The following is a 25,223-nucleotide window of genomic DNA, read 5'->3' as shown; positions in this document are numbered from 1 at the left end:
TGTTTCTCTATTCTTTATTCCTCACATACAAAACTCTATTCACAATATTTACAAAAAGGAAATATTTACAATTGACCGTTTAATGTGAACGAAAATACCCAAGCATCCAGCAAATGCGTGCCGCTCTGCCAACGCAATCAACTAACAAACCCTTGAGTAAAAACACGAGCATAGTTGCAAAAAGCAGACACAGAGGTGGAAAACTGTGTAAAAATCAGAAAAGACGATCCTACCAAAAAAAGGTTAATAACAATCCGATTCTTTTCTCTTACTATAGTTAATCTGCCATGGCTTAATAGATTAACTGTAGTAATGTGAAAGAATCAGGTGGTTCTTTATATTATATGCATGACAAGACTGCTAAACTCTGAAACTAATCGAAAGAGAACACACGTTGTCAAGTCATTTCCAAAGATATACAGCTCTGCGTTCATGCATATTATTCATAACGGCATGCTATAAAAAGATAATTTCCAAAAAAAATTAAAATAGCATGCATCTTGATCTGCTCTATATCTCACTGGATACGATTAAACTTTAACAGAAACTATGCTACCATTTGTATAGCCCGTGGCTGGGGTCCTGCGGCTGACCTGTCAAAGATGCATGTTCTACAATGAATAATATTTGAATGTGACTGCTTTAAAATGCCAATGTTGTGTAGCTTGAAGAACGGGATTCGTCTTGGAAATGTTTTGCCATCGTGGTTCCAGACAAAATCGCTGATTGCAAAGAGGTTGGCAGAAGATGAGCGAAAGATGACGTAGATATCCTGCTGCGATGACGTAATCAATGTGGGCGTTTTCAAGGGAGACTACTGATATCCCTCTTTGGTGGAAGACCGACTGGTTTTTCATCGGCTTTAGCTTTGCCTTCAAACATCAGGATACTAGATGGGGAAATAAATAAAAACAGTGTTTAGAAAATATAACAGTCAATGTTATTCAGCGGTTCTAACACAATGGTAGATGTATGATATTTTACTCAAAGCGTTGAGTGGGGAACATATTTTGGAGGCTTACAATCTTGATGAAGCCCACGAACACCGTATCTGAGAGAGTGAGTGAGTATGGTTTTACGCCGCTTTTAGCAATATTCCAGCAATATCACGGCGGGGGACACCTGAAATGGGCTTCACACATTGTACCCATGTCGGGAATCGAACCCGGGTCTTCGGCGTGACGAGCGAACGCTTTAACCACTAGGCTACCCGACCACCCCGTATCTGAGAGACCGAGGAGGACCACAATCAGGGCGAATCTGGGATTCGAACCCACGATCAGCGGATCCTGCCATGACTAAGTGACACAACTCCAACTTTGAGAAAAGCGTCTTGAAACAGTTACCGAAACAAGATAAGTAAACTACGCTTATAACGAACAGGTTTAAAAGGAACTGACGGATATAACGAACTATTTTTTTTGCCCCCTGTCCTTTTCCTGAAAATCAGTGGTCCCTTTGAGTTCGTTATAACCGTAGTTTACTGTACTACCTCGTACAAAACAACCAGAACCCCCCCCCCCCCCCCCCCCCCCACCTCTAACCTGGGGCAGGGAGGGACCCTCCTATCCACCTCCCCTCTACCAAGATCTGGACGGTCCCTAATGACTATACAACTCACAGTTTGAGCACGGAAGACTTTGGCCCCAGCATCATCTTGACGAAGTCGACGTAGTTGATGGCGCCGGTGTTGGTAGTGTCGACCTCCTGGATCATCTTTTTCAGCTCCAGGTGCGTCTTTGCCTGCCCCAGCTTCTCCAACATGTACTTCACGTCCATCATGTCTGTAAGAATATCATCATAATATTGATAATAAAACCATACAGATAACAAAACAAAACGCAGGGTAGTGTTCAATAAGTATTAACAGCTTTATCTACGCCAGAAGAGTGAGTGAGTGAGTATGGTCTTACGCAGCTTTGAGCAATATTCTAGCAATATCGCGGCGTGGGACACCAGAAATAGGCTTCAGACATTGTACCCATGTCGGGAATCGAACCCGGGTCTTCAGCGTGACGAGCGAACGCTTTAACCACGAGGCCGCCCGACTGTCCCGGTCACCATGGAATGGAGATGGTATGATAGAACCAGATGGTACTGTTGGCGAGACTAGGAAATGACAGTTCTTGTCCTCAAACCACAGAAATGAACAATTTCAAATGAAATGTATTACTCACCGAGGTCTCCTGACCTGTCCCGGTCACATTCAATAAACTTGACTGAAACAGAAGAAAATGACTCGTCAAATTTCTGACAAAGACAGGGGTTCAGGTTTAACGCACACAATATTTCAAATACAGTGACACCTCGTTAATCCGGACGACGTCGTTTCAAGTGAAAACGCCTAGATTATTGAACCTTTTGCCGGTTTAACTTAGCAAAGTTATACGTATCAATACCGCTTTAAATATAAAAACCTTTACAATGGTAATCGTTCGGAGGGTGGCGTTTCCGGATTAACAGGGTGTCAGTGTACACATATGAGTTAAGCAGTTACAAATTATGCTGGTTTGAAATAATAGCATGACTAACGTGTTGATAATGTTTGACGACAGAAGTCATCAAAAAATGGTACCCCAACAACATGGCAACTGAGACGAGCAAAACATCAACGATAATTCCATAAAGACGTATTTGTGTTTTGTTTTTTTAATCTTGCATGTGGTCTATCCAGAAAGACACAATTTCAATTATAAAATATATAACTGGATATAATTTTCGCGATAATGTTGATGATACTATTTCATTGAATATTCTTAGGCAGGCGGTATGTCAACAGCTGTGACGAACAGCTTTTCAGTTACTTAAGTTGTCTCGCGATCTGTGGTAGTATAGAGGATAGAGCCTCTGTCCGGAGATCGGTAAGTCCGGGGTTCGATCCCCGGCTGCGTCACATCAAAAGACGTATTTGTTGTAATCCTGCCTGTGCTCGACATTAAGGGGATAAAACGAGGACTGGTCGGATCGGAGTCAGTATAATGTATTTGAGTGGGATATGCGTGTTATATCAGGGAACTGGTACCATAACATTGGCATTAGTCCGAACTAGTACAAACAGACACCCATCACCACCCCCACACACAGCGCACATACACGCGCGCGTACATGCACGTTTCTCCATAAGTACAATGATCTTGAATGCGACATTACACCCCGTTTCACCTCACCTCATCTCTCCCATCTTAGACAGGTTTTTATTCAGTCTAAATATAGGTATTATGAATGTACTTCTCGTCACGATATGGCTGAAATACTGCCGATGTGACGTTAAATATTAACTCACTCACTCACTCACCTCATCTCTTGATTTCTGCCTAACACATGGCTGTACTAGGTTCGATTCCACATACCGGTAAACCTTTTGAAACCCAAACATGGTCTCGTTCTGAGAAATCTGATTATGTCCCCCGCCATTGCTGGAATATTGCTAAAATCGGCGTAAAATCAAACTCACTCACTCACTCACTCTGAGACATTTGAAGCATATATATTAACACCACTCTCTCAATAATTGCCTTTAAGTTAATACAGATATAAATGAGTCATGTCGTTCCGCTCGGTCAACAGCTGTGATCACGATATCCTGGTAAAAACAGGAAGCTGTGTGACAGACGCTGCAATACCACGCGTATCAAGGCACGATATGCGTTGTGTTGTCAGCACACAATCAGAGTTGATCTGTTCCGGACGTCCGACATGACGCGTCAAACGAAAAACACCGCTGTGACAATGTGACACTCACGCTTATAGGCTTCGAGTTTCTCCGGCAGTTCTTCCACATCCTTGAAAAAGTCATCATCGATGAAGCCCTGAATAATAATAATAATAATAATAATAATGATAATAATAATAATAATAATACCTATAATGATGATGATGATGATAATGATAATAATATTGATAATGATGATGATGATGATGATGATGATGATGATGATGATGATGATGATGATAGCGCTGACAACAAAAAGGCATGCTCATGGCGCGACCAATCCTGTAGATAAATATATGAAATAGGTTTGCATTTAAATATTATGGAAGCTTGTTATGTAATTAAATCAGAAACTGCACTTTACGCTTTGTGTGTGTGACAAAGTTCGTTTCCCCTATCAATGAGACATTAAATTGACAGTTGAGCGCCATAAAATCCCAACCAGCAAGGTTTACGTTAACAGCGGAAGGGACATAACTCTTGATGGTATAGTTAGTTATTGGAACCGCTCGTATGAACACAGTTCATACGATTTGTATTTCTGATTAAACTTATTGTGCAGTGGAACGGTCTGTGACTTAACGTCCTCAATACCACCTACACATCGTGAGTGAGTGAGTTGGGTTTAACGCCGCTTTTAACAGTATTCCAGTTATATCGCGGCGTGTCAGCTCAATGTGAGAGGAAACAATGCGGGTATCAGACGTTTACCACTTCGATGAAATCCACGAGCACGGATATGGTGCTGACAAACCTAGAAACATAATAGGGGCGAATCGGGATTCGAACCCACAACCATAGGTGTCTGGCGTGCCCAAGGGACGCTACTCTGCACAGCGAATCGCGGCGCCTCAGACGACTGGGCCACCCGTGCCCCCTCATACACATCTGGAGACCATAATGTCATTTATACTTATATCTTCCCCTTTCAATAGTACAGTACAATATTGTTTATTTCCTTCATTACCTTGTTTGTCTCATCTAGTCTGGTTTCCATCTCCTCCATTAGTTTCCCATACGCTTTCCCACCTGCAAGAGGGAAATAACGTTTGAACAAAAACCGTATAAAACCGCCGTCTCAATGTAATAAATACAATTTGTTTTTGATATCCCTTTCACGTCGTGTATTCCTTGTGTGTAAGAGTAAGTGAGCGAGTATGGTTTTTACAACCCTTTTAGCAATATTCCAGCAATATCACGGCGGGGGACAGCAGAAATGGGCTTCACACATTGTACCCATGTCGAAAATCGAACCCGGGTCTTCGGCGTGACGAGCGAACGCTTTAACCACTAGGCTACCCGACCGCCCCTTGTAGAAGGAGCAGGAAGGAGTTTCTGTTTGTTTGTGGCGTACTCATCAACTTTCCGGCTGTGTGACGGCCTGTAAATAATCGAGTCTGGACCAGATAAACATGTGATTTATTTTAAGAGATGTCTTCGAACTTTATTGAAACACTCAACCGCCGTCCATCATTTTATCCATCAACCCGACCATCCATTCGATCGTTTATGGAAAAAGAAAGATAGCATTCATCACCACTCGCCCCTTTCCGTAACCTGCAAGAAGACTCGTCCCCCTATCGATGAATGTTATATGCGAAAATGCGACAAACCAATCACAATGCGCTTATGATTTCAAGTTCTTCGTCAAAGAATCCCTCAGAAATATTTTTTGATTTTATATACATGTATGGCTTGCATCTAAAAATATACCCAAGGCACATTTAAATGTGTTCAATCATACTGTATAATTCCGCATGTCCCGATGTACTTTAAATTGCATCTGAAATATATATTATATACGGGGAAAGATATGTGAACCATTACGCAACGAGTTGACAATTGTTTTAGGTATGCCCGTTTGCACTAAGACCCGGTCGCAAAAATGGCCATGTGAGGGGCACGAGTCTGTTCGGCTTGTCCCGGAATAACACGAGTTGGTCACGAATGGAAAGATAGTTTTAAAGCATTGCATTCCTCATCACTCGATCTACAGTTTCAGATCCATCACGATAATTGTGTCAACACGGTCAACTTCAACACGTTTACGAAGAAATCGTCAATCGTATGATTGTTACACAGATTTTATCATTCACAATCATTCACAACCGGAAGATCAGCACCATTCTGCCAAATAGGCATAACGATTTCGTCGAAATAATAGAATTTAATCATTTGTCGGGAAAACGGGTTAGTGTTCAGCATGGATGCTCAGTACACTCCCTCCACATACCGTAGTGTAACCACTAAGGTATAGTGAGTTTTGTCATTAAACAATATATCACGTGACTAACCATGGGTCCAGGTAGTCCTGTGGATACCCGGGTCCTACAAAGGACCCACCCGACCCGAGTACCCGAGTTACCCGTCACGACCCTACGGATGAAATGCTTCCCCATTATTGTGAATAAATGCAAATAATGTCTGGCATGAACTCAAACAATCACACACAAAAATTGCAACAAATGTCAATTTGAAACACTTTTGTCAAAGAGATAAAAAAGAGAGAGATTGTCTTAAAACAATCGGAACACATCAGTGACGAGACGAAAATATTACTCAGACTTTTGATATTATTTTATGTTTGTTTGTTTGTTGTTTAACGCCGCACTCAGCAATATTCCAGCTATATGACAGCAGTCTCCAAATAATCCAGTCTGGACCAGACAATCCAGTGATACATCATGAGCATCGATCCACACAATTAATGGGGATACGATGACATGCATCAACCAGGTAAGCGAGCCTGACCACCCGATCCCGTTCGTCGCCTCGTACGACAAGCATAGTTGCCTTTTTACGGCAAGCATGGGTTGCTGAAGATTTTTTCTACCCCGGATCTCCAGTGGACACACTTACTCCTGGGAGCAGTGAGTCCGCCAACAGCTAAGATTTCTTTAAATGTACCGTCATGGTCCCTGCAAACACATCCATCAGTCACGAAATGCAACAGATTTCAGCGAGCCTGGGCCCGGGATCATGAAAGTGGTCTTAGCTCAAATTTTGCTAAGCACGAATTTTGTCTTAAGTTTTTAAGATTTTGCTTAGCTAAGATTCGCTCTAAGACTGGAATGGTAGGACGACGAAATCTATATCTCCCAAAGAGCTCTTCGTCGTTGTACAGATCAAGAGGGTTGAATCGGTCTCGAAATGTCCGATGATTTGCTATTTTGTCCTTTTTAGCCCCTAGGCAACGCATGAGGCGAACAACCTCCGCCATCTTTCTTGCTACAAATTTTGTCTTAAGTCTACTCAGGGGCAGTCTTAGGACTTAAGATACAATTTTGTCTTAGACTTAAGATATTCTCAGTGATTGAGCTTCGTGATCCCCGATTTAAGACAAAATTTGATCTTAAGTCTAAATCTTAAGAGTTAAGACAAAATATGATCTTAAGTTAGTTTCATGATCCCGGGCCCTGACCACCCGATACCGTCAGTCGCCTCTAACGACAAGCGTGGGTTGCTGAAGACCTATTCTACCCCGAAAAACATATATCTTTGAAACAGGGATCGCGGAAATCTAAGCTCAAATTATTCTGTTTCTGTATCACAGCATATTTCACTACTCAGCTTCGTCTTATTGACAGTATCTCACATTCACCACACATAAATAGCATTTTTATTACAGAACGTACACGCTCAAACAGCGCTATTCCATAAGGATAGCGGGTAAGTGATAAAACGAAGAAAAATTAGCGGGTGTCAGTTACATTTCACGTAATGAATATCGGGAAGTTATAAAATAGATTCACAAAAATAAAGCGACAAAACCTCTCCATATCCTATAGAAGTCTATGCGTAAAGCAGAGTTGATTGTACAATTCCGAATATATCATGAACATGTGTTTATGAATCACTCTTGTTTTGTTTTGTTTGTTGTTTTACGCCGCACTCAGCAATATTCCAGCTATATGACGGCGGTCGGTAAATAATCGAGTCTGGACCTGATAATCCAGTGATGCATCATGAGCATCGATCCACGCAATTGGGATACGATGACATGCATCAACCAAGTCAGCGAGCCTGACCGCCCGATCCCGTTAGTCGGCTCTTACGACAAGCATAGTTGCAAGAAGACATATCCTTATGGGTAAAAATAGAGTCCATTTAATTGTTATTCGTTTCCGGGAATTAGCTCCGAATGTAGAGTGTGCTGCATTAACATTAGAATCGGCTTACTGAAGTGATGTCGTGATATATAATTACCTTCATAAGTGGATAAGGAAGAGAATTTATGGATGTCAACTTCTTTATCATGAGTGAGTGAGTGAGTGAGCATGGTTTTACGCCGCTTTTAGCAATATTCCAGCAACATCACGGCGGGGGACACCCCGGGTCTTCGGCGTGACGAGCGAACGTTTTAACCGCTAGGCTACCCGACCGCCCCTGTTTATTATGAGGAATACAACGTTTCGGAGCATATACTTTCTCCTTCATCAGGTCTGATTACTGTCTTATTACTTTGTTGTCCTTACATGTACATATATATGTTCTCTACCTCATAGCATTTATTCACCCGAGGAAGGAGTAAGTATATACTCCGAAACGTTGTGTTCCTAATGATTAAGAAGCTGACATCCATAAATTCTCTTCCTAATCGCATCACTTCTAAATGCCTTTTAAAGACTCTATAAGTGGAGTTTAACTTCAGAAGTGGAAATGCTGAAGCTGTAATGTTAACAGTGAATGGATAAGCCAGGTTGACATCGCTCTGTTAAAGCCATAGCGACGTGGGAGTCAACAGTGGATGTTTCCGGGACTGTGTGTGTGAGGCCGGCAGGGGGCGAGAAGCATGCACCCGGTGGCTGGAGGTACAGAGGCGGGATCAGCTGATTACTCACCCATGCAGTCACGTGTGCGCCGTGACGAGATACTAGCTGGGAGGAAGAGGAAGTTTGTAAATACAGAAGTTCATGATTGCAGGGGAAGCAGAGGAAGGGGGTCACCTGGGGGTCATGTGGTGGTGGGGGGTTACTGTAGAGGATGGTTTAGAATTAGAAGTGAGTTTGGAAATTGGAGGGGGGCGGGGGGGGGGGGGGGGGGGATAAGAGTGAGAGAGAGAGAGAGAGAGAGAGAGAGAGAGAGAGAGAGTTGGTTGTTTGGTTGTTTAACGCCGCACTCACCAATAAATCCAGTCTGGACCAGACAATCCAGTGATACATCATGAGCATCGATCCTCAGAGTGAAAGAGGACTTAATTTTGACAGGACTGTTATTTATTATTATTGTATTACTTTTGTATTTTTCTTCTGTTAATCGTAAGCCTAATGTTTTAAGGATTTCATAAAATGGGTCACATATCGTTGTTCAAATCTAGTGTACATGAGTCTCAAATATACCTAAATTTTGAATTTGTTTTCATTTTCACATATACAAATACTAGAAGCATCACGTCAACTGTACCTCATCACATCTCTTGTGCAACAGTATCAGATATCACCTTTGTTTTCCTGTTCAAATCGCTATTGCTATAACGCCATAACCTGATATTGAGGTCAGCGTGACCTGCGAGAGAGCTGTACCATGCATTGTGGCTGTATAACAAGACGGATGTGATAAACCGATACCGTCAACAAACAGATATTATGTAACAGCGTAGATAGTGGAGTACACATCAATTGACGTACAGGCAGCGAGTTTGTTTACAAGTCTGCCATCCCAAATTTTATTATGCACGTCCCGCAGTTGTTTACCCCCAGTGCACACATACAATATCACAGACGAGTGTATTACACGAGAGCAGTTATGATGTTATGACAATGAGGGGGCACGGGTGGCCCAGTCGTCTAAGGCGCCGCGATTCGCTGTGCAGAGTTGCGTCCCTTGGGCACGCCAGAAACCTATGATTGTTGGTTCGAGTCCCGCCTTCGCCCCAATTATGTTTCTAGGTTTGTCAGCACCCGTGCTCGTGGGTTTCACCCAAGTGGTAAACGTCTGAGACCTGCATCACTTCGGGCTTTCCTCCCACATTAAGCTGACACGCCGCGATATAACTGTAATACTGTTAAAAGCGGCGTTAAACCCAACTCACTCACTCACTCAGTCATGACAATGAGACCATGACTGTAGAGAATAGACTCCCGTGAATATGTTTTTCGACTTTGTAAAACGGCAGAGTGGCGTTTGAGCTGTGCCCCGGAGGTTGGGTCGAAAGAGTCAGTGGGATGGTTGAAGGATGTGAACAGCATTTCAGTTATTAATGTGTCAGTTTGTTGTGGGAGGAAAGACTAGCACTTAAACCCACGAGCAGGGGTATGGTGCTGACAAACTTAGAATATTATCATCATCAAGCGATCCCATGAGTTTAGGTTTTGGGGACACCTAAGGGACACAACTCTGCACATCGAATTGATGGTAAATTCTTTTCGGGCATATGTATAATTATTAATACGTTTTAATTTTACTTCAAGATCAGTTATCATAAACAACAGACACTGCTTCGCAATACACAAAAACGCTATGTTCCGTCATAAAGGGAGACAACCGCGGTGTCATTTGGCACGTTATTCATGCTTTTATCCATCGCTTGGTCACGTCCAGACACGATAATTTACCAGCTGCCGCGATACATTAAGAACCTTGCCAAACGCGGCATGAAACTACATTCAGTAAAACACTCGCACAAATTGAAATCTTATAACTGTGCGATATCGCCTTCGGTCAGTCATTTGAACAGTCTTAAGAGCTCCATGAGTTTGAACGAGAGAATAGCAATATGTCTCAGGCCAAGAAAATACACACCACAGCGACGCAAAAGCTCCTTACACCAAACACAACTCCGTGACACCGCCTTCAAAGCGAGGCTGACTGGGCTTACGTGTTTGAGCCAAATATTTGTGTTTCCGAGTTTGGATCCTATTAAAAGAGGCCACGAGCTCGGCGATTTACAACACAGCTTGGGGATCGTCAGCGAGGTCAGTCAACAGACATGTTGAAATATGAACTTGTAAAATTTCCCATTGTTGTGACAATTATGTTATGTTCTGTCTGGTGTTGGTTGACAGGTGCCTGTGAAATAACGCCGTGTTTTGTTTTCATGTAATAGAATGACTAGATACTCTCACTCTGTTCAGATTTAGCCTGTGGATGAAATAAAACCGTTTGTCAAAGCTAGTTAATGTTGCCAATGATTTAAGGAATGTACATTCAGGAACCGTTATAACTCAACAATTGCCTGTAATGGACCAGGCTGGGGTATTTATTCGTCTGGAGGTGAGAACGCTAAACTAAACAGATGGTATTTTAAAACAGTTAAGTCCCCGTCGTACTTTGTCCGCCGGACCAGAATCTGTTGTAATCACACAAGACGCCGGCGGGGAAGAATGTAACTTGTATAAGAAGATATGTACAGTATTGCCCACGGGGTAATAGATGTGAGCAATGATTGATTATGATTATGATTATCGTTATGACCGGAAACTGATAAATCACAGAGATCATCAGAGTATGTCTGTACTCTACACGCAAGGAATGACGCCCCATACGACTGGTTGGGTTATAATGTTAGTGTGTGTGTGAGTGTGAGTGTGTTTGTGTGTGTGTGTGTGTGTGTGTGTGTGTGTGTGTGTGTGTTGTATATTTTGGTCTGGTAAATCATATGTTGAATAAGCAAGTATGCCAACTCTGATTAATGACCTCATATACTTCCTTGTGAAAATGTTAATAGGACATTTGTGTATCTGCTAAAAAATACAAATGGACGACAAAGCCGGGACAATAGGGATAGACAGTGTTCAATGATAACAAAACTTGATATTTTGAGATTTGTTTTTCTGCAATATATTATTGATACCGCGGCAGTTCTGGAAATGAACATCTCATGGTTTCCACAAGTACCGACTAAATTGAAGGTGGTTACGTGTGACCTGGATGATTGGGTGTATCATGACCCGATGACATGGTTGTTGCTCGTGTTATCAACCACTGGTTTGCCAGTGCCTTACTCGACTATAACTGTCGTACAATAGCTGACAACATTGCCAAATTCCGAGTAACAGCAGAAGAGAAAAAAAAAACTACTTCACATTTTCACACATTTTCCAAAAAAGCCCCGCGTGGAATTACTTTAAGATATATCTGGTAATGATAACCATAGATTTAATGCATTACAGACTGGAGCTCACCGAGAGATGCAAGGAATGTACGTTGATACCTGAATCCCATTCAGGATAGTTGTATGTGTCTTAACATTGAAGTGTATACATCTACATGTAAGTCCGTTGGCGAGTGGGCCGCTTCCATGGTCTAGTGGTAGAGTTGTCTGCCCGGAGAGGGGAAGGTCATTGGTTCGATCCCCGACGTCAGGCCAAAAGACGTTGAAAGATGGTGCTCGTTGCTCTGCATTGCGCTCGGCATTTAGGGGCTACCACAAGGGCTGGTCGGCTCGGAGTCAGAATACTGGGTCTGAGTGCGGTATTCATGTTATCTATAACCTTCACAATAATCGGCATTAGTCCGGACTAGTACAAGCAGCCACACACACACACACGCACACTCGCATGCACGTCGACCGCTACATAAGTGCAATAATCTTGAACGTGACGTTAAACCCCATTTCACCTAACCTCACCGTTGGTTATAAAAGGGAGGTGATTACGTCGCAGATAGCAGTAATGAAGCTGTAATAAGACGGCGGTCTGTGAACAATCGAGTTGTGTCCAGGGAAACTAGTGGTTGATAATATGAGCACCTAATAATTATTAGCGAGAAAACTACTGTTTCTGAAGCGAAAACCTACAATACGATTACGTGCCAGTAATACGTAATACAGGAATCGGACCAAGCTTGGGTATATAATTCCCCCGGGTGCCGAGGATGAGTCCGGATGAAGCTGATTACAATGTCATAACAACTTTCAAATTATTTTGAATATCTGTTCCATTTTTCCGTTGATACATAGTTTAATACAATAGCAACATACATCTTACTTATTAATGATATCGTTATTAATATGGTGTCATGTATCTGAGTCTAATATGTCCCTTCCTCGTCGTTGCAAATTGGTCATGACAATTTAGAATATATTACACCCGTATTTCCTCCTACATGCACCTGTCTCCTTTTGTTCTGTGGTAATATCCTCGACTTCCTGTACATTATATCTCCATTCTATTATGTTGTAAATATGTATCATAATAAATCTTAGATATAATAGAGAATATTCTGCGATGCTTCGCTAAAATAGCAAAGGCGCCGACACTTTTTAAGTCACGTCATATTGGGCTGATGCCACGACTCTTTTCTAATTACTTCCCCCGTCATCTTAAGTATCTTTGGTAACATTGTTCTATTCCTGTAAATCAAAATGGCGCGTCCACATCAGTTATCGATCGTCGAACTAGTTTCTTGTCGTATAATTGAATATCAATGCCTGAGAGCAAATATGGTAAGGTATGTCAACTATTTCCCATGCCGCAGGGTCATACCAAACACATAGAAATAGTCTTAGTTACATGCATACCGTAGTCGTTTATTGATAAAACACACCAGTATGCAGCCGACCCGTGAAGATCCGGGGTAGAATAGGTGTTCAGCAACCCACGCTTGCCGTAAAGGGCGACTATGCTTGTCTACAGAAGCGACTAACGGGATCTTGTGGTCAGGCTCGCTGACTAGGTTGATGCATGTCATATGTCCCAATTGCGTTGATCGATGCTCATGATGTCATTCACTGGATTGTCTGGTCCAGACTCGACTTTTTACAGACCGTCGTCATAAGCTTGAATATTGCTGAGTGCTATCAACCACTGGACTACATAGTCTTGACTGTAGATGGAGTTGTTCGCGCTATCAACCACTGGACTACGTAGTCTTTACTGTAGATGGAGTTGTTCATGCTATCAACCACTGGACTCCGCAGTCTTGACTGTAGATGGAGTTGTTCGCGCTATCAACCACTGGACTACGTAGTCATGACTGTAGATGTGGTTGTTCACGCTATCAACCACTGGACTACGAAGTCTTGACTGTAGATGGAGTTGTTCATGCTATCAACCACTGGACTACGTAGTCTTGAGTGTAGATGGAGTTGTTCACGCTATCAACCACTGGACTACGAAGTCTTGACTGTAGATTGAGTTGTTCATGCTATCAACCACTGGACTACGTATGATTGACTTTAGATGGAATTGTTCACACTATCAACCACTAGACTACGTAGTCTTGACTAAGCTTGAATATTGCGGATACAGCTTTTCATGAGACACAATGGCGCCTTTTTGCAGATTCGTCAAAATGTTTTGTCTGAGAGGTGGTTGACGGGGATATTGAAAACATGCAAGTCCTCGTGAGACGCTATTCCCGGCGTCAACACGGGCGTCATTCCACTCCACATCCATGCGTGATCGAACGTGCAGAAATGGCAAGTTCGCCTACATGGAATATCTCTCTATTACAAACATTTTCCAATGGATCACAATCGATACCATATGAATATAGATATAAACTAGACGCTGCCTCAAATACCACTGAGCTGACCCCGAGTCGGCATACCGCCTTTGATCTGACACGTGATGGATGACATCAAGAGACAGCAGAGTCCACATTAATATGGATGACCCCGAATAGCACGTGCAACACATGGCGCCTGCAGTGTCAGGGGATGAACCGTTATGAATCGTAATAGGCTTAATGGCTTAATACTCTCAATTTGAGTACCGAATTGAGTTTATATAAGGTGATGTTTGCTATGGAAGGATTTGTCTTTTATGCATTTTATCATTTAGATTCTCTATTACGTATTTGAATTAGCAGAAAAACGACATTTTTTCGAGTGGTCAATTACAAAACCATTGTTATTGAAATAGAAACGCTTGGATGATACCAAACATCATTCTAAAGTGGCACTCTTATCTACTTAAAATACTCCAACTCATTAAATCGACGCGATCGTCGGATTTAGTATCTCTAGAACGGCAAGCGCAATATGAGTCAAGTCGACTGTCAATTGGTTTAGTAGATGTGTATTGGCGGTCGTCAAGGCGTGGATTTTGGTCACATAATATACATATTATACATATGCTTTGGATGAAAATAAATACTGGTGACACCGACCTTGGTATAATCCCCAACGCCAGGAACCATACTGGGGGGGGGGGGGGGGGGGGGGGGGGGATGCGTACGTACGTGTGTGTGCGTACGTGTGTGCGTGCGTACTAGACGGACTTTTATAAGGCTAGCCCACTGAGATACCATGCCATAGAGTAACATGGATACCAACTCAGACACATTAAAATGCGCTGAGCCGACCAGTATCACCGTAATGCCGAGTGTCAGGCACGGTAACATTAAGAACCATCTTTTAACGCTTAATGGTATGGCGCAGCTGGGTATCGAACCACAGACCGTCTTCTCTCTGGCAGTTGCTTCATCCACTAGACAACGGAGGCAGTCTCCTTGTGCACCTATAACAATAACCCATGCACCAGACGACAAGAGACACGGAGAAGAAGCTCCAGACAATGTACCCATGTAGGGAATCGAACCATGGAGTACGGCAGGACGAGCGAACACTTTAACCACTGGGCCTCAAACCGTCCCTTCTTGTATTGACACGTCGAACGTTTGTCGAATGATGCTTCCCATACCGAAATAAAATCATAAACAATCTGAATCTTTTGTCGTCAGCAACACAGCATGATTTTATTTTTATTTTTTATTTTATTTCGTCTTTGCACCAGATTCATGCTTTTTCTCTCACTATTTTTGCATCTAACTGTGGTTACCATGGATTCCGTTGTCGGCTTATCACACTTCAAGCCGAAGGGGATATGGACAAAATTTTAAAGAGGTCACGTGGTCCATTAGACTAAAATTTACATAAATTTGTAACCTACTGAATTTTGTTCCCTTATCGACCGTTTCTGTCGGCCCAGTGTGTCTTTGTCAGTATAATGCTTTAATGCCAACTACATGATTGCATTGCTGGACGAGCCATATGAAACTACATATTTAACATAACACTGTGTCATGTCATATAGAAATCGAAATTAATAACAGAGAGTTTTCTTTCACAACAAAAAACTAGGCAATTTACCACGTGAAGTGTAACCGTACAAACTAAAGTCCCTCTTTCCTGCCGTTAAATTGAGGTCGTGTTCAAGTCGTTATTCAACTTCCTGGTCAGCTGACGCCATCAGAGGAACCGGGGACAATTAAACCTGCTTCCTGATGTAACAAAGATCGCAGTATACATTTATACTTTGATGTAATGAACTTATAACAACATTGGTGTTTACAACATATAATTTCACATTTATTTATAAGAAACATTCTGACGGAATGAGTGTCCGTACACAAGATGCGGATATTTAATTTTATTTTTTCAACGGTAAATACACTTATTGTGACTTTAAATGGAACATAGTTTAAGTTTACGAGAAGATTACGATTTTCAAAACATAAACACGTTAAGCAAAGAATATATGGATAAAACTGGAATACGTTATAGGACATCAAAACGAGATTATGTGTCTGGGAATTGCTTAATGTTTTGCGACGACTTAAAGTGCTCCCCACTAAAAAACAATATGGATTCAAATTGTATCATCCGGTTTAAAATCTTTTGACATTTTGCGACAACGTTTGATGTAGGAACACTTCACTCTCAAAGACCATGCTAACATAATAGAGAATGTGTGGAGTATAACGCAGCTTTGCTGAATATTTCAGTTTTTAACTTATCAACTTAATCTTGGAAGAAAGCCCTGAACTGAACCCACGAATAGGGGTAAGGTGCTGTCAAACTAGGGATAACAGTGAGGGCAAATCCAGGATTCGAACCCTGCGTATTCAGGGATTAAGGGACTCTTTACAATGTCATTTTAGAAACGTAGGTCACTCCCCCTTAATATTGAGGACATGAATATTGTAATCTGCGTGGTCAAACTGCTTGAAACAAACTTAACCACAGTTAATAAAGTCAATAAGGTGAGGTTGAATGGGGTTTAACGTCTCGTTCAAGATTATTGCACTTATATAGCGACGTACAAGCACGTGTGTGTGTGTGTGTGGCTGCTTGAATTTTTAGTTCGGGCTGATGCCGATTTATACTGCTAGCTCACTGAGATACCATGCAGCAGTTTAACATGAATACCCCACTATGACACAGCATACTGACTCCGAGCCGACCAGTCCTTGTTTTAGCCCCTTAATAACAGGATAACAACAAGCACCATCTTTGAACGTCTTTTGGTATGACGCGGCCGGGGATCGATCACCGGACCTTCCCCTCTCCGGGCGGACGCTCTACCACTAGACCACGGAAGCGGTCTAATAAAGTAAATAAAGAAGGTCTCAACTTTGTCAACCGTCAACTTGTTAGCAATGCCTATCAAACAATTCAAAAACGTAACTGCTAATTGAATCGAAGTCAGTTGTCTCGATATAGCGATTAAAACGAAGTGTAGCTTCTTGATTCAGAATACATTTGACACTGTGGTCAATTCTCTGCTTGTCTCGGACTCTGGATAATTCGAACACATATGGATTATTTGGATTGAACTGATGATTTCTGATATCTCGAAAGTACACGAGATCAAAGTTTACAATAGGCATATACATACTGGCACTTCGAGTTAGTTCATATACACAATGACACAGTTATAAAGTAAGTATAATTCTTTTCCAGTGAACAGCTTTCTAAGAATAATGAAACTGTCACGGGAAATTAATTGGCTGACATCCATGTCACCATGACGACGCCACGGTTAATATGTTAAAAAATACAGAGTAATGAATTACATGTAATTCATCTTCCTTGTTGGGCTAATGAATTAATTCATGACACAATAGTGTCAGTAGTGTCAAGTATATAAAGTACAAAGTCCAGAGATCATCGGCTATCAGTGTAACAGACAATCACTTGATATAGTGCTGTTTGTTGCCAACATAATGTGTATCTGCGAATGTAGTTAGCTCTAACGCTCAAGTCAGCCAGGTTCGTGCATATGTACACTGTAATGTCGTGTTGTCACCATGAGTGAGTGAGTGAGTTTGGTTTTACGCCGCATTTAGCAATATTCTAGCAATATCACGGCGGGGGACACCATAAATGGGCTTCACACATTGTACCCATGTCGGGAATCGAACCCGGGTCTTCGGCGTGACGAGCGAACGCTTTAACCACTAGGCTACCCGACCGCCCCTTGTCACCACGAGTGAGTGAGTGGGTGAGTGAGTTGGATTTTACGCCGCTTTTAGCAATATTCCAGCAATATCACGGCAGGGGACACCAGAAATGGACTTCACACATTGTACACATGTCGGGAATCGAACCCGGGTCTTCGGCGTGACGAGCGAAGTTTCACGCTTTAACCACTAGGCTACCCGACCGCCCCTTGTCACCACGAAGTGCAGTGGCAGATACATGACAGCTAACGAGACAACATTAGGATTATCATTCATATTTAACGAATAAGGGACCCATACTTTATGCCGGTGTGTGTTGGGGGTAGGCTAACGCTTAGTCTCTGAAAATATGAAGAGTTGCGTCCCTTGGGCACGCCAGAAACCTGATTGTGGGTTCGAATCCCGGTTTGCCCCGATTATGTTTCTAGGTTTGTCAGCACCATACCCGTGCTCGTTGGTTTCACCGAAGTGGTCAACGTCTGAGACCTGCATCACCTCGGGCTTTCCTCCCACATTAAGTTGACACGCCCCGATATAACTGGAATACTGTGAAAAGCGGCGTTAACCCAACTCACTCACTCAGTATTCAACCTGAAATATATTGACATAGCGACATTTGTGTCTATCTCAACGAAGCATGATGTATTAACTACGAAACAAGGAAACAGATAATGTCAAATGAAACAGGGAACAGAGAGATATACAGATACTAATACATCAAAACAAGGACGTGTCAGAGTACAATTCAAGGACTGCTTTCAGACGGAAACAAATACACAATCTGGGAACGATACATCACAGTGAGTGAGTGTGGTTTTACGCCGATTTTAGCATTATTCCATCAATATCACAGCGGGGGACACCAGAAATGGGCTTCACACATTGTACCAAAGTCGGGAATCGAACCCGGGTCTTCGGCGTGACGAGCGAACGCTTAAACCACTAGGCTACCCACGACCATTGGAATGGTGTTGACGAACCAAAAAAAAACATAATCGGGGTAAACAGGGATTCCAACCCGCAATCATAGGATTCTGTCGTGCCGAAGGGACGCAACTCTTCACAGCGAACTGCGGCGCCTAATAAAACGACTGGGCCACCCGTGCCCCTAGCTGATGGAGAAAAGGGTATGCCAATTTATCTTCCAGAGCTGCCTTACCGTTAGATCACAATCAAATGACATATTTCTACCACTGTAGCTGGTTAGCTGCACTTTTAACACCAAAGTCACTGGTTATTAATGTTTACAAACTGGAAAAAAACGGAAGAATGATTTGGATGATTAATAGAACCCCCTTGTTTCTTTTGACCTACAATACATCAACACTGATCGATACAACTCTAAAACACCTCGCCAAGCATCGGTAGTTTCAATTATTTATCGACTGGTGTTGATATATATGATGTCAAAAGACACTCGGGTAAGATTCTCACGTCACGCTTGTGAATTTTGTTTTCATAACAGTACATTATGAATAAATGGCCCGCGGCACCACCAAGTACTGACAGCATGACATAATAGCCTTCATATTCAACCTATCCCGTGTACAAGACACATTCACGTGAGATGTGGGACAAACGCTGCTTTGAAGCGTAGCATGACTTTTCACTCACGGACAAGGAAGTTGATATACCCACCCCCACCCCATGGCAATTGAACTTCCTGGTTGATGCTATACATGTATTTGTTGTGAAAACCCGGCATATCTTGGCTGCCCTGCAGTGTGTTCATGGCCCTATATTGATATGTTAAACATTATGTGCACAATTTATTTCCCTGTTTGTTTTGCACGCTGTTTGTGAGCTGGAGGGTTGAGGTGTGTTGGTTTCTTTGCATGTAATCCGTCTTGATTGTTGGGTGTTGCTTTCGGTACCAGACAGAAATCATATTTGACTTAAAGATGTCATCTCTCTGCACGACTGACCTGTGTCCATAGCGTGAGAACTTATTATGACCCGTGAAGATCCGGGGTAGAATAGGTCTTCAGCAACCCTTCCTTGCCGTAAAAGGCGACTATGCTTGTCGTAAGAGGCGACTAACGGGATCGGGCGGTCAGGCTCGCTGACTTGGTTGGTGCATGTCATTGTATCCCAGTTGCGTGGATCGATGATCATGATGTCAATCACTGGATTGTCTGGTCCAGACTGGATTATTTATAGATCGCCGTCATATAGCTGTAATATTGATGAAAGCGGCATTTTATTAAATATAAAACAAACCACAAACAAATCAACCCTCTTACTCTAAGACAAACACCAACGGATAGTGGTGTTCGTCCCATATCCCGTCACCCCTTTCTTGCGTCTCGCCTGCTCACCCAAACCAAACACGTTGACATCGTTCATGAAATTTGCCTTACCCCCAACTCCTTGGTCAATGAGGGTCAGGGGGGCCGACCTCTTCCCCGACACGCGTCCCCTGTCTGAAGGATCGATATCTATCTACAAGTGAATGAGTGAGCTAGGTATCACTGCGTCTTAGCGACATTCCAACAATATAACGCTTGGGACACCAATCATTGGCTTTGAATATTGAAGCTGTTGAGCAGAACTATGGCCTTCGACCAACGTCCTAACCACAACACCGCCCATTTTATACAAGTGTACCGGTGACAGCGATCAGCATCAACAGAACTATTATATTAAAGTTAATGACTGCATTGGCTGATCGTTGTTGCATTGAGTCTCCCGAGTCTCCTTCCACGTATTCTTCAATAAAACGTCTTTTGGAATGGAGCCCCTAAATACGATGTATGTTGTACGAGGCAGGATAGGTTGATCACGAACATTCAGGAAGGAATGTATACTGGCTAGGTGACCGCCTGAGACGGTTTGGCTAGCTGTTTGTCATGGTGTCCCGACGACCTGGTGTTCACTTCATCAATCACTATTTGTCCAAACCCTTCATTATCAAAAATATATATGGTTCTACCGATCGTACCAAAACCACAATCTGACTCATTTGCGTTGTCGTCCAAAGGGGTCGACCAGTTGTTACTTAAACTATTTAAAAAAACAAAACATTGTTCGATGGCTATTCTGAATGTTCAACGAAAGGATTGTCTCCTTTCGGAGAAGTATATGCACGAGTGAGTGAGTGAGTGTGGTTTTACACAGCAATATCACGGCGGGGGACACCAGAAATGGGTTTCACACATTGTACCCATGTGGTGACTCGAAAAGCCGGGTCTTCGGCGTGACAAGCCAACGCTTCAACCACTAGGCTACCCGACCACCCCCTGCACGTCTTGAAGAGTTAATATCCTTGGTTCGGAAGCTTCAGTTAACTCATACTTCAAGCAGCAGCTACGCGAAGCACCCTTAGATCCCCGCCCCTCACAGCCCAGACGGAAAGGCGTAACGTAAGGGTTAGGAGGCAAATTCACCAAGCACGCTGACTGCATTGCCCATTACGACCGCAGGTGAAAAACGTACTACAGAAGGAAGCGAACTTTCTTTTTGTCAAAGCATGTTCAGGGTTGTATAAATAATTACACAAGTGAAGTGCCAAATAAATTTCAACTATTCCACGTCTCCGTCGCAAAGGTCTATCGAATTTATGCGGCCATTGCAGCAGCCAAAATAACCTCTTATTGAGGTGTTGAAATAGCTAGCTTGTTGTCTGTGCAAACGTCAGCAAGTGATGCCCGTCAATAAAAACGAAAACAACACCTCATCTTTGAGAATTGAAAAACCCAGATCGCCTTCATCTCGTGAAAGATCAACTTGCATAACAGCAAGTGTACGAGCTAAGCTTTCCCTTTCTTTGAGCAATCAACTCGAAGTTTTATATCTGTAAATACTGAGACACCTCGATAACTCCAAGTCACGTATGGAGATATCTAATAGGGATCGTGGCGGGTCGTCGTTCCTCTAGTCTAAAACGATAGCTCGAGCTAAAAATGTCGAATTACAAACATGACATATTTGTGCTTATGCCTGAAACAGATGTGTATTCTGAACCCCTGTATCTCGAACCAGGACGTATTTAAAAGTACATTTGACAGATCCGTCAAATGTATCGTATAATGTAATATTCCACACATCGATGTCTCTATCGAAAAGAAATGTTTCCAAAGTCAATTGTTCAATTGGTATAAATGTAATTGATTGCGTGATGAAGCATTACACAACAAGGAATTGATAATCACATAATTACAGACTACGTTTCACTATCCAGCGCCACCCCCCCCCCCCCCCCCCCCCCCCCCCCCCCCCCGTCGCTTCCTCACCAACAGCCACTTCTCATAGTCCAGCTTCCCTCCCCCAGGGACACGGTAGGCTGTTGTGACTCTCCCCCGTCACTTATCCAGACGTGGCAAAGATAAACACAACCTCATCCCTCCACAATTCTAAAACGTTCTGATAAACATTCACCATTCACAAATTGCAAGTGCAGGATCCCCCATTATCAAATAAGCGCTTATTACCTACTGTACTATAACTATATTCGTTTCCGCTCATTACTTCAAAATGAATCTTGTAGACACTGGTTTTAGCCACTTGACGTCGCCATTCAAACTAGTCCAATCTGCGATAGTTCAATATTTTTATTAAAAGTGACAGCCGAGTTTGTCGGCGATCAGATTAAACGTCTCCACTTTGCCCGCGTCTCTCCCAATCGATATATGCTCTACTTATCGTTTGCAGGAAAATTATTTTTTAAGAAAACTAAATCCTCAGCTAAAGTTAGTGTTTTTATATGCTCCGGCCTGTACATTTCCATACAACGGGGAAATGTCAATGTGAGTATTTTTTAAGACCATTTTCCTCTCTCAGACTCTTGTAAATGGGCCGCTCTACCAGGCCCAGACAACAACCCACCGAATGCCCCCCTCCCATTTATCACAGGGTGCCGCTCGTCTTGCTACAGCCACTGCTGGAGACAAAGGGACAACAGCAGACCGAGAGAACGTGACTTTCATAGGCAAGGACCCACTGCCATAAACTAAATTGAAACACAACGGCCGCGACGAATACGACACACTTCAAACGCCGAGTATACGACGAAATAAATCTCAACGGAACATCTCCAAACGTTCTACTGTCGAACAAAGGCTTCACAAGTGGTGTCAGTATCGGAGAGCTTGTTAGTTGCATAATGCACATAACAATTTCAAAACGACCCAGACACATCCAGACAGAATATCATTACAAAAACGACCCTTTGGATAAAAGTATTAAAACTTGCCAATATCAACAGACATGTGTCTCAGAACTTAATCTTTTAAAAAGGCAGGAAATTCCTCTTTAACAGATCCATATAAGCGAGGGGGTTTGCACATACGGTAAATATGCTAGTCGTCTTTTCACATTTTCCCTGAATTCAACGATATGACAGCTGTTTCATAATATTCTCCGACTTATTTCTAATAGGAATATGTGTCAAAATAAACCTATTCCTTACCTTGTGGGTTCGCAACATCGACCTTAGCACTAGGCATGTTTAACGTAATCTCTCTCCAACCTCTCTGGCTCACTGACAGCCGCTGTGGGGATTTTGCCCGCTCGCTTGTATTTATCGACTGTGTGTGGCTTCCGCGTTGTCACGTGATCTGCTGGCGTCTGACTTCAGCAATTTTCGCTTCGAAATAGGAAGTAATTCTCGCTTCTTCCTCCATCGTGAGATGTCTAACACGAATGAGACCGCTGAATACGTAATTCCGTTTTCTGGGAAAGATCATTCATGAATTGCATAGCTTGTTTATGCATCTATGCACTTGCGGTTAGCCAGTGTGTGGCCAGATGCGATAAAAACAAGTTTGAACGTCATGTTTATCTGTATAGTAATAAGAATGTGAAGGAATGAATGATGTTTTTGCTCCGCTTTTAGCAACATCCCAGCAGTACCAAGTCAAACAACACTAAGAATCGGTTTCACACCTGTTAACCAAGTAGGGAATCAAACCTTTATCCACTGGTCGAGGAGCAAACGCGTTAACCACTGGGCTACTGGAATCCTGGAAGGGACTCAACACCAAAAAGTACTAGAATCTGTACTTTGCTAAGAAAGTGTTATCCCAAATATATAACATTTGTTACTTAAATAAAGTTTTAAATAAATAACTATTTGGTTTTGTAGCTGTAGCTGTGAAAATGTCTAATTTCGAAACAAAACCCCATCCCATGAATGAGTATTGTTTAAAGCCGCAACTATCAATATGCTAGATATATCACTGCTGTCTGTGAATACCCGAGTTGAGGTGATTATTACACTTAATATTATATAGCGACGGACGTGTACGCGTGTGTGTGGCTGTGTGTACTAGTCTGGACTGATGCCGATTTTATAGTGACAAAGTACACCGACCAGTCCTTGTTTCAGCCCCTCAATGCCGAGCGCCAGGCAGGATAACTCCACTCCACTCATGGGGGCGCCGGGGACCTAATTTGAAAACGCTTCCCACCCACCAGCCATTCACTCCCAATCCCACCTCCAAACCCCTACCCCTACTCCCACCCCATACACAAACCAATCATCGTAATGTAAAAAGTAATTTAATGTTGACCCTATTAGTTATCATATGACAAAAAAAAGACCAAACAGAGTGTGACGTGTGCCTTAATCATGATATACTGCAGTTTGTTATTACAGTATACGGGGGCACGGGTGGCCCAGTCGTCTAAGGCGCCGCGATTCGTTGTGCAGAGTTGCGTCCCTTGGGCACGCCAGAAACCTATGATTGTGGGTTCGAATCCCGGTTCGCCCCGATTATGTTCCTAGGTTTGTCAGCACCATATCCGTGCTCGTGGATTTCACCGAAGTGGTAAACGTCTGAGACCTGCATCACTTCGGGCTTTCCTCCCACATTAAGCTGACACGCCGCGATATAACAGGAATATTGTTAAAAGCGGCGTTAAACCCAACTCACTCACGATTACAGTATACGTTAAACATGGCCACCACGAATTTAGAAATACGACCAGGAGGAAAGTACACATGTGACAAGTGTTTTGATATATCGACACAGTTTATTTAGTTTATTAGTTTACGTAAAGTGCAACAGGATAGTGGCTTGAGGCATTGCATTGAATGGTATTCTATTTCACAGTTCAGAGATCAATATTACTTCCTTACGAAGCAGGATCGTAAAATTTAATGTCGTTATTATTGACTGAACACCTGTTGAGAACTTGAGAGGAGAATGGTGTTCAAGAGGCTCCACAATGTATGTGGCCAGTTACACGTGACTGTAAATATATACATTTGTGTGTGGGAGTGTACATTGGTTATTCCCACATATAACTAGGTATTTTCTGGGTCATTGGTAATATCAATATTACCCCGTTTATATATGCATATTCTTTCGTGTCGATTCCCAAACTGAAACAATATGTTAACCCAGAAATCTGTACGTAAAAGAATTTAGTGTGAAACCAACAA

At 42.6% G+C, this 25,223-nt stretch overlaps 1 protein-coding gene across 1 annotated transcript; it reads right to left on the bottom strand.

The window, feature by feature from the left end:
• On the bottom strand, positions 1-23,399 carry LOC124150646 (allograft inflammatory factor 1-like). Its single transcript, XM_046522610.2, has 6 exons — positions 23,247-23,399; positions 4,680-4,741; positions 3,743-3,809; positions 2,178-2,219; positions 1,622-1,784; positions 1-889 (listed from the first exon to the last, which is right to left on the bottom strand). The coding sequence occupies exons 1-6, from the start codon at positions 23,281-23,283 to the stop codon at positions 805-807; spliced, it is 456 nt and encodes a 151-aa protein (XP_046378566.1). The 5' UTR covers positions 23,284-23,399; the 3' UTR covers positions 1-804.
• Positions 23,400-25,223: the final 1,824 nt, after the last annotated feature.

The sequence above is a fragment of the Haliotis rufescens genome, unplaced genomic scaffold (assembly GCF_023055435.1).
Source record: "Haliotis rufescens isolate VD_foot unplaced genomic scaffold, xgHalRufe1.0.p SCAF_5, whole genome shotgun sequence".
Classification (NCBI taxonomy): Eukaryota; Metazoa; Mollusca; class Gastropoda; order Lepetellida; family Haliotidae; genus Haliotis; species Haliotis rufescens.
The sequence above is the reverse complement of the archived record's forward strand: the minus strand, read 5'-3'. Positions and strand labels throughout refer to the sequence as shown.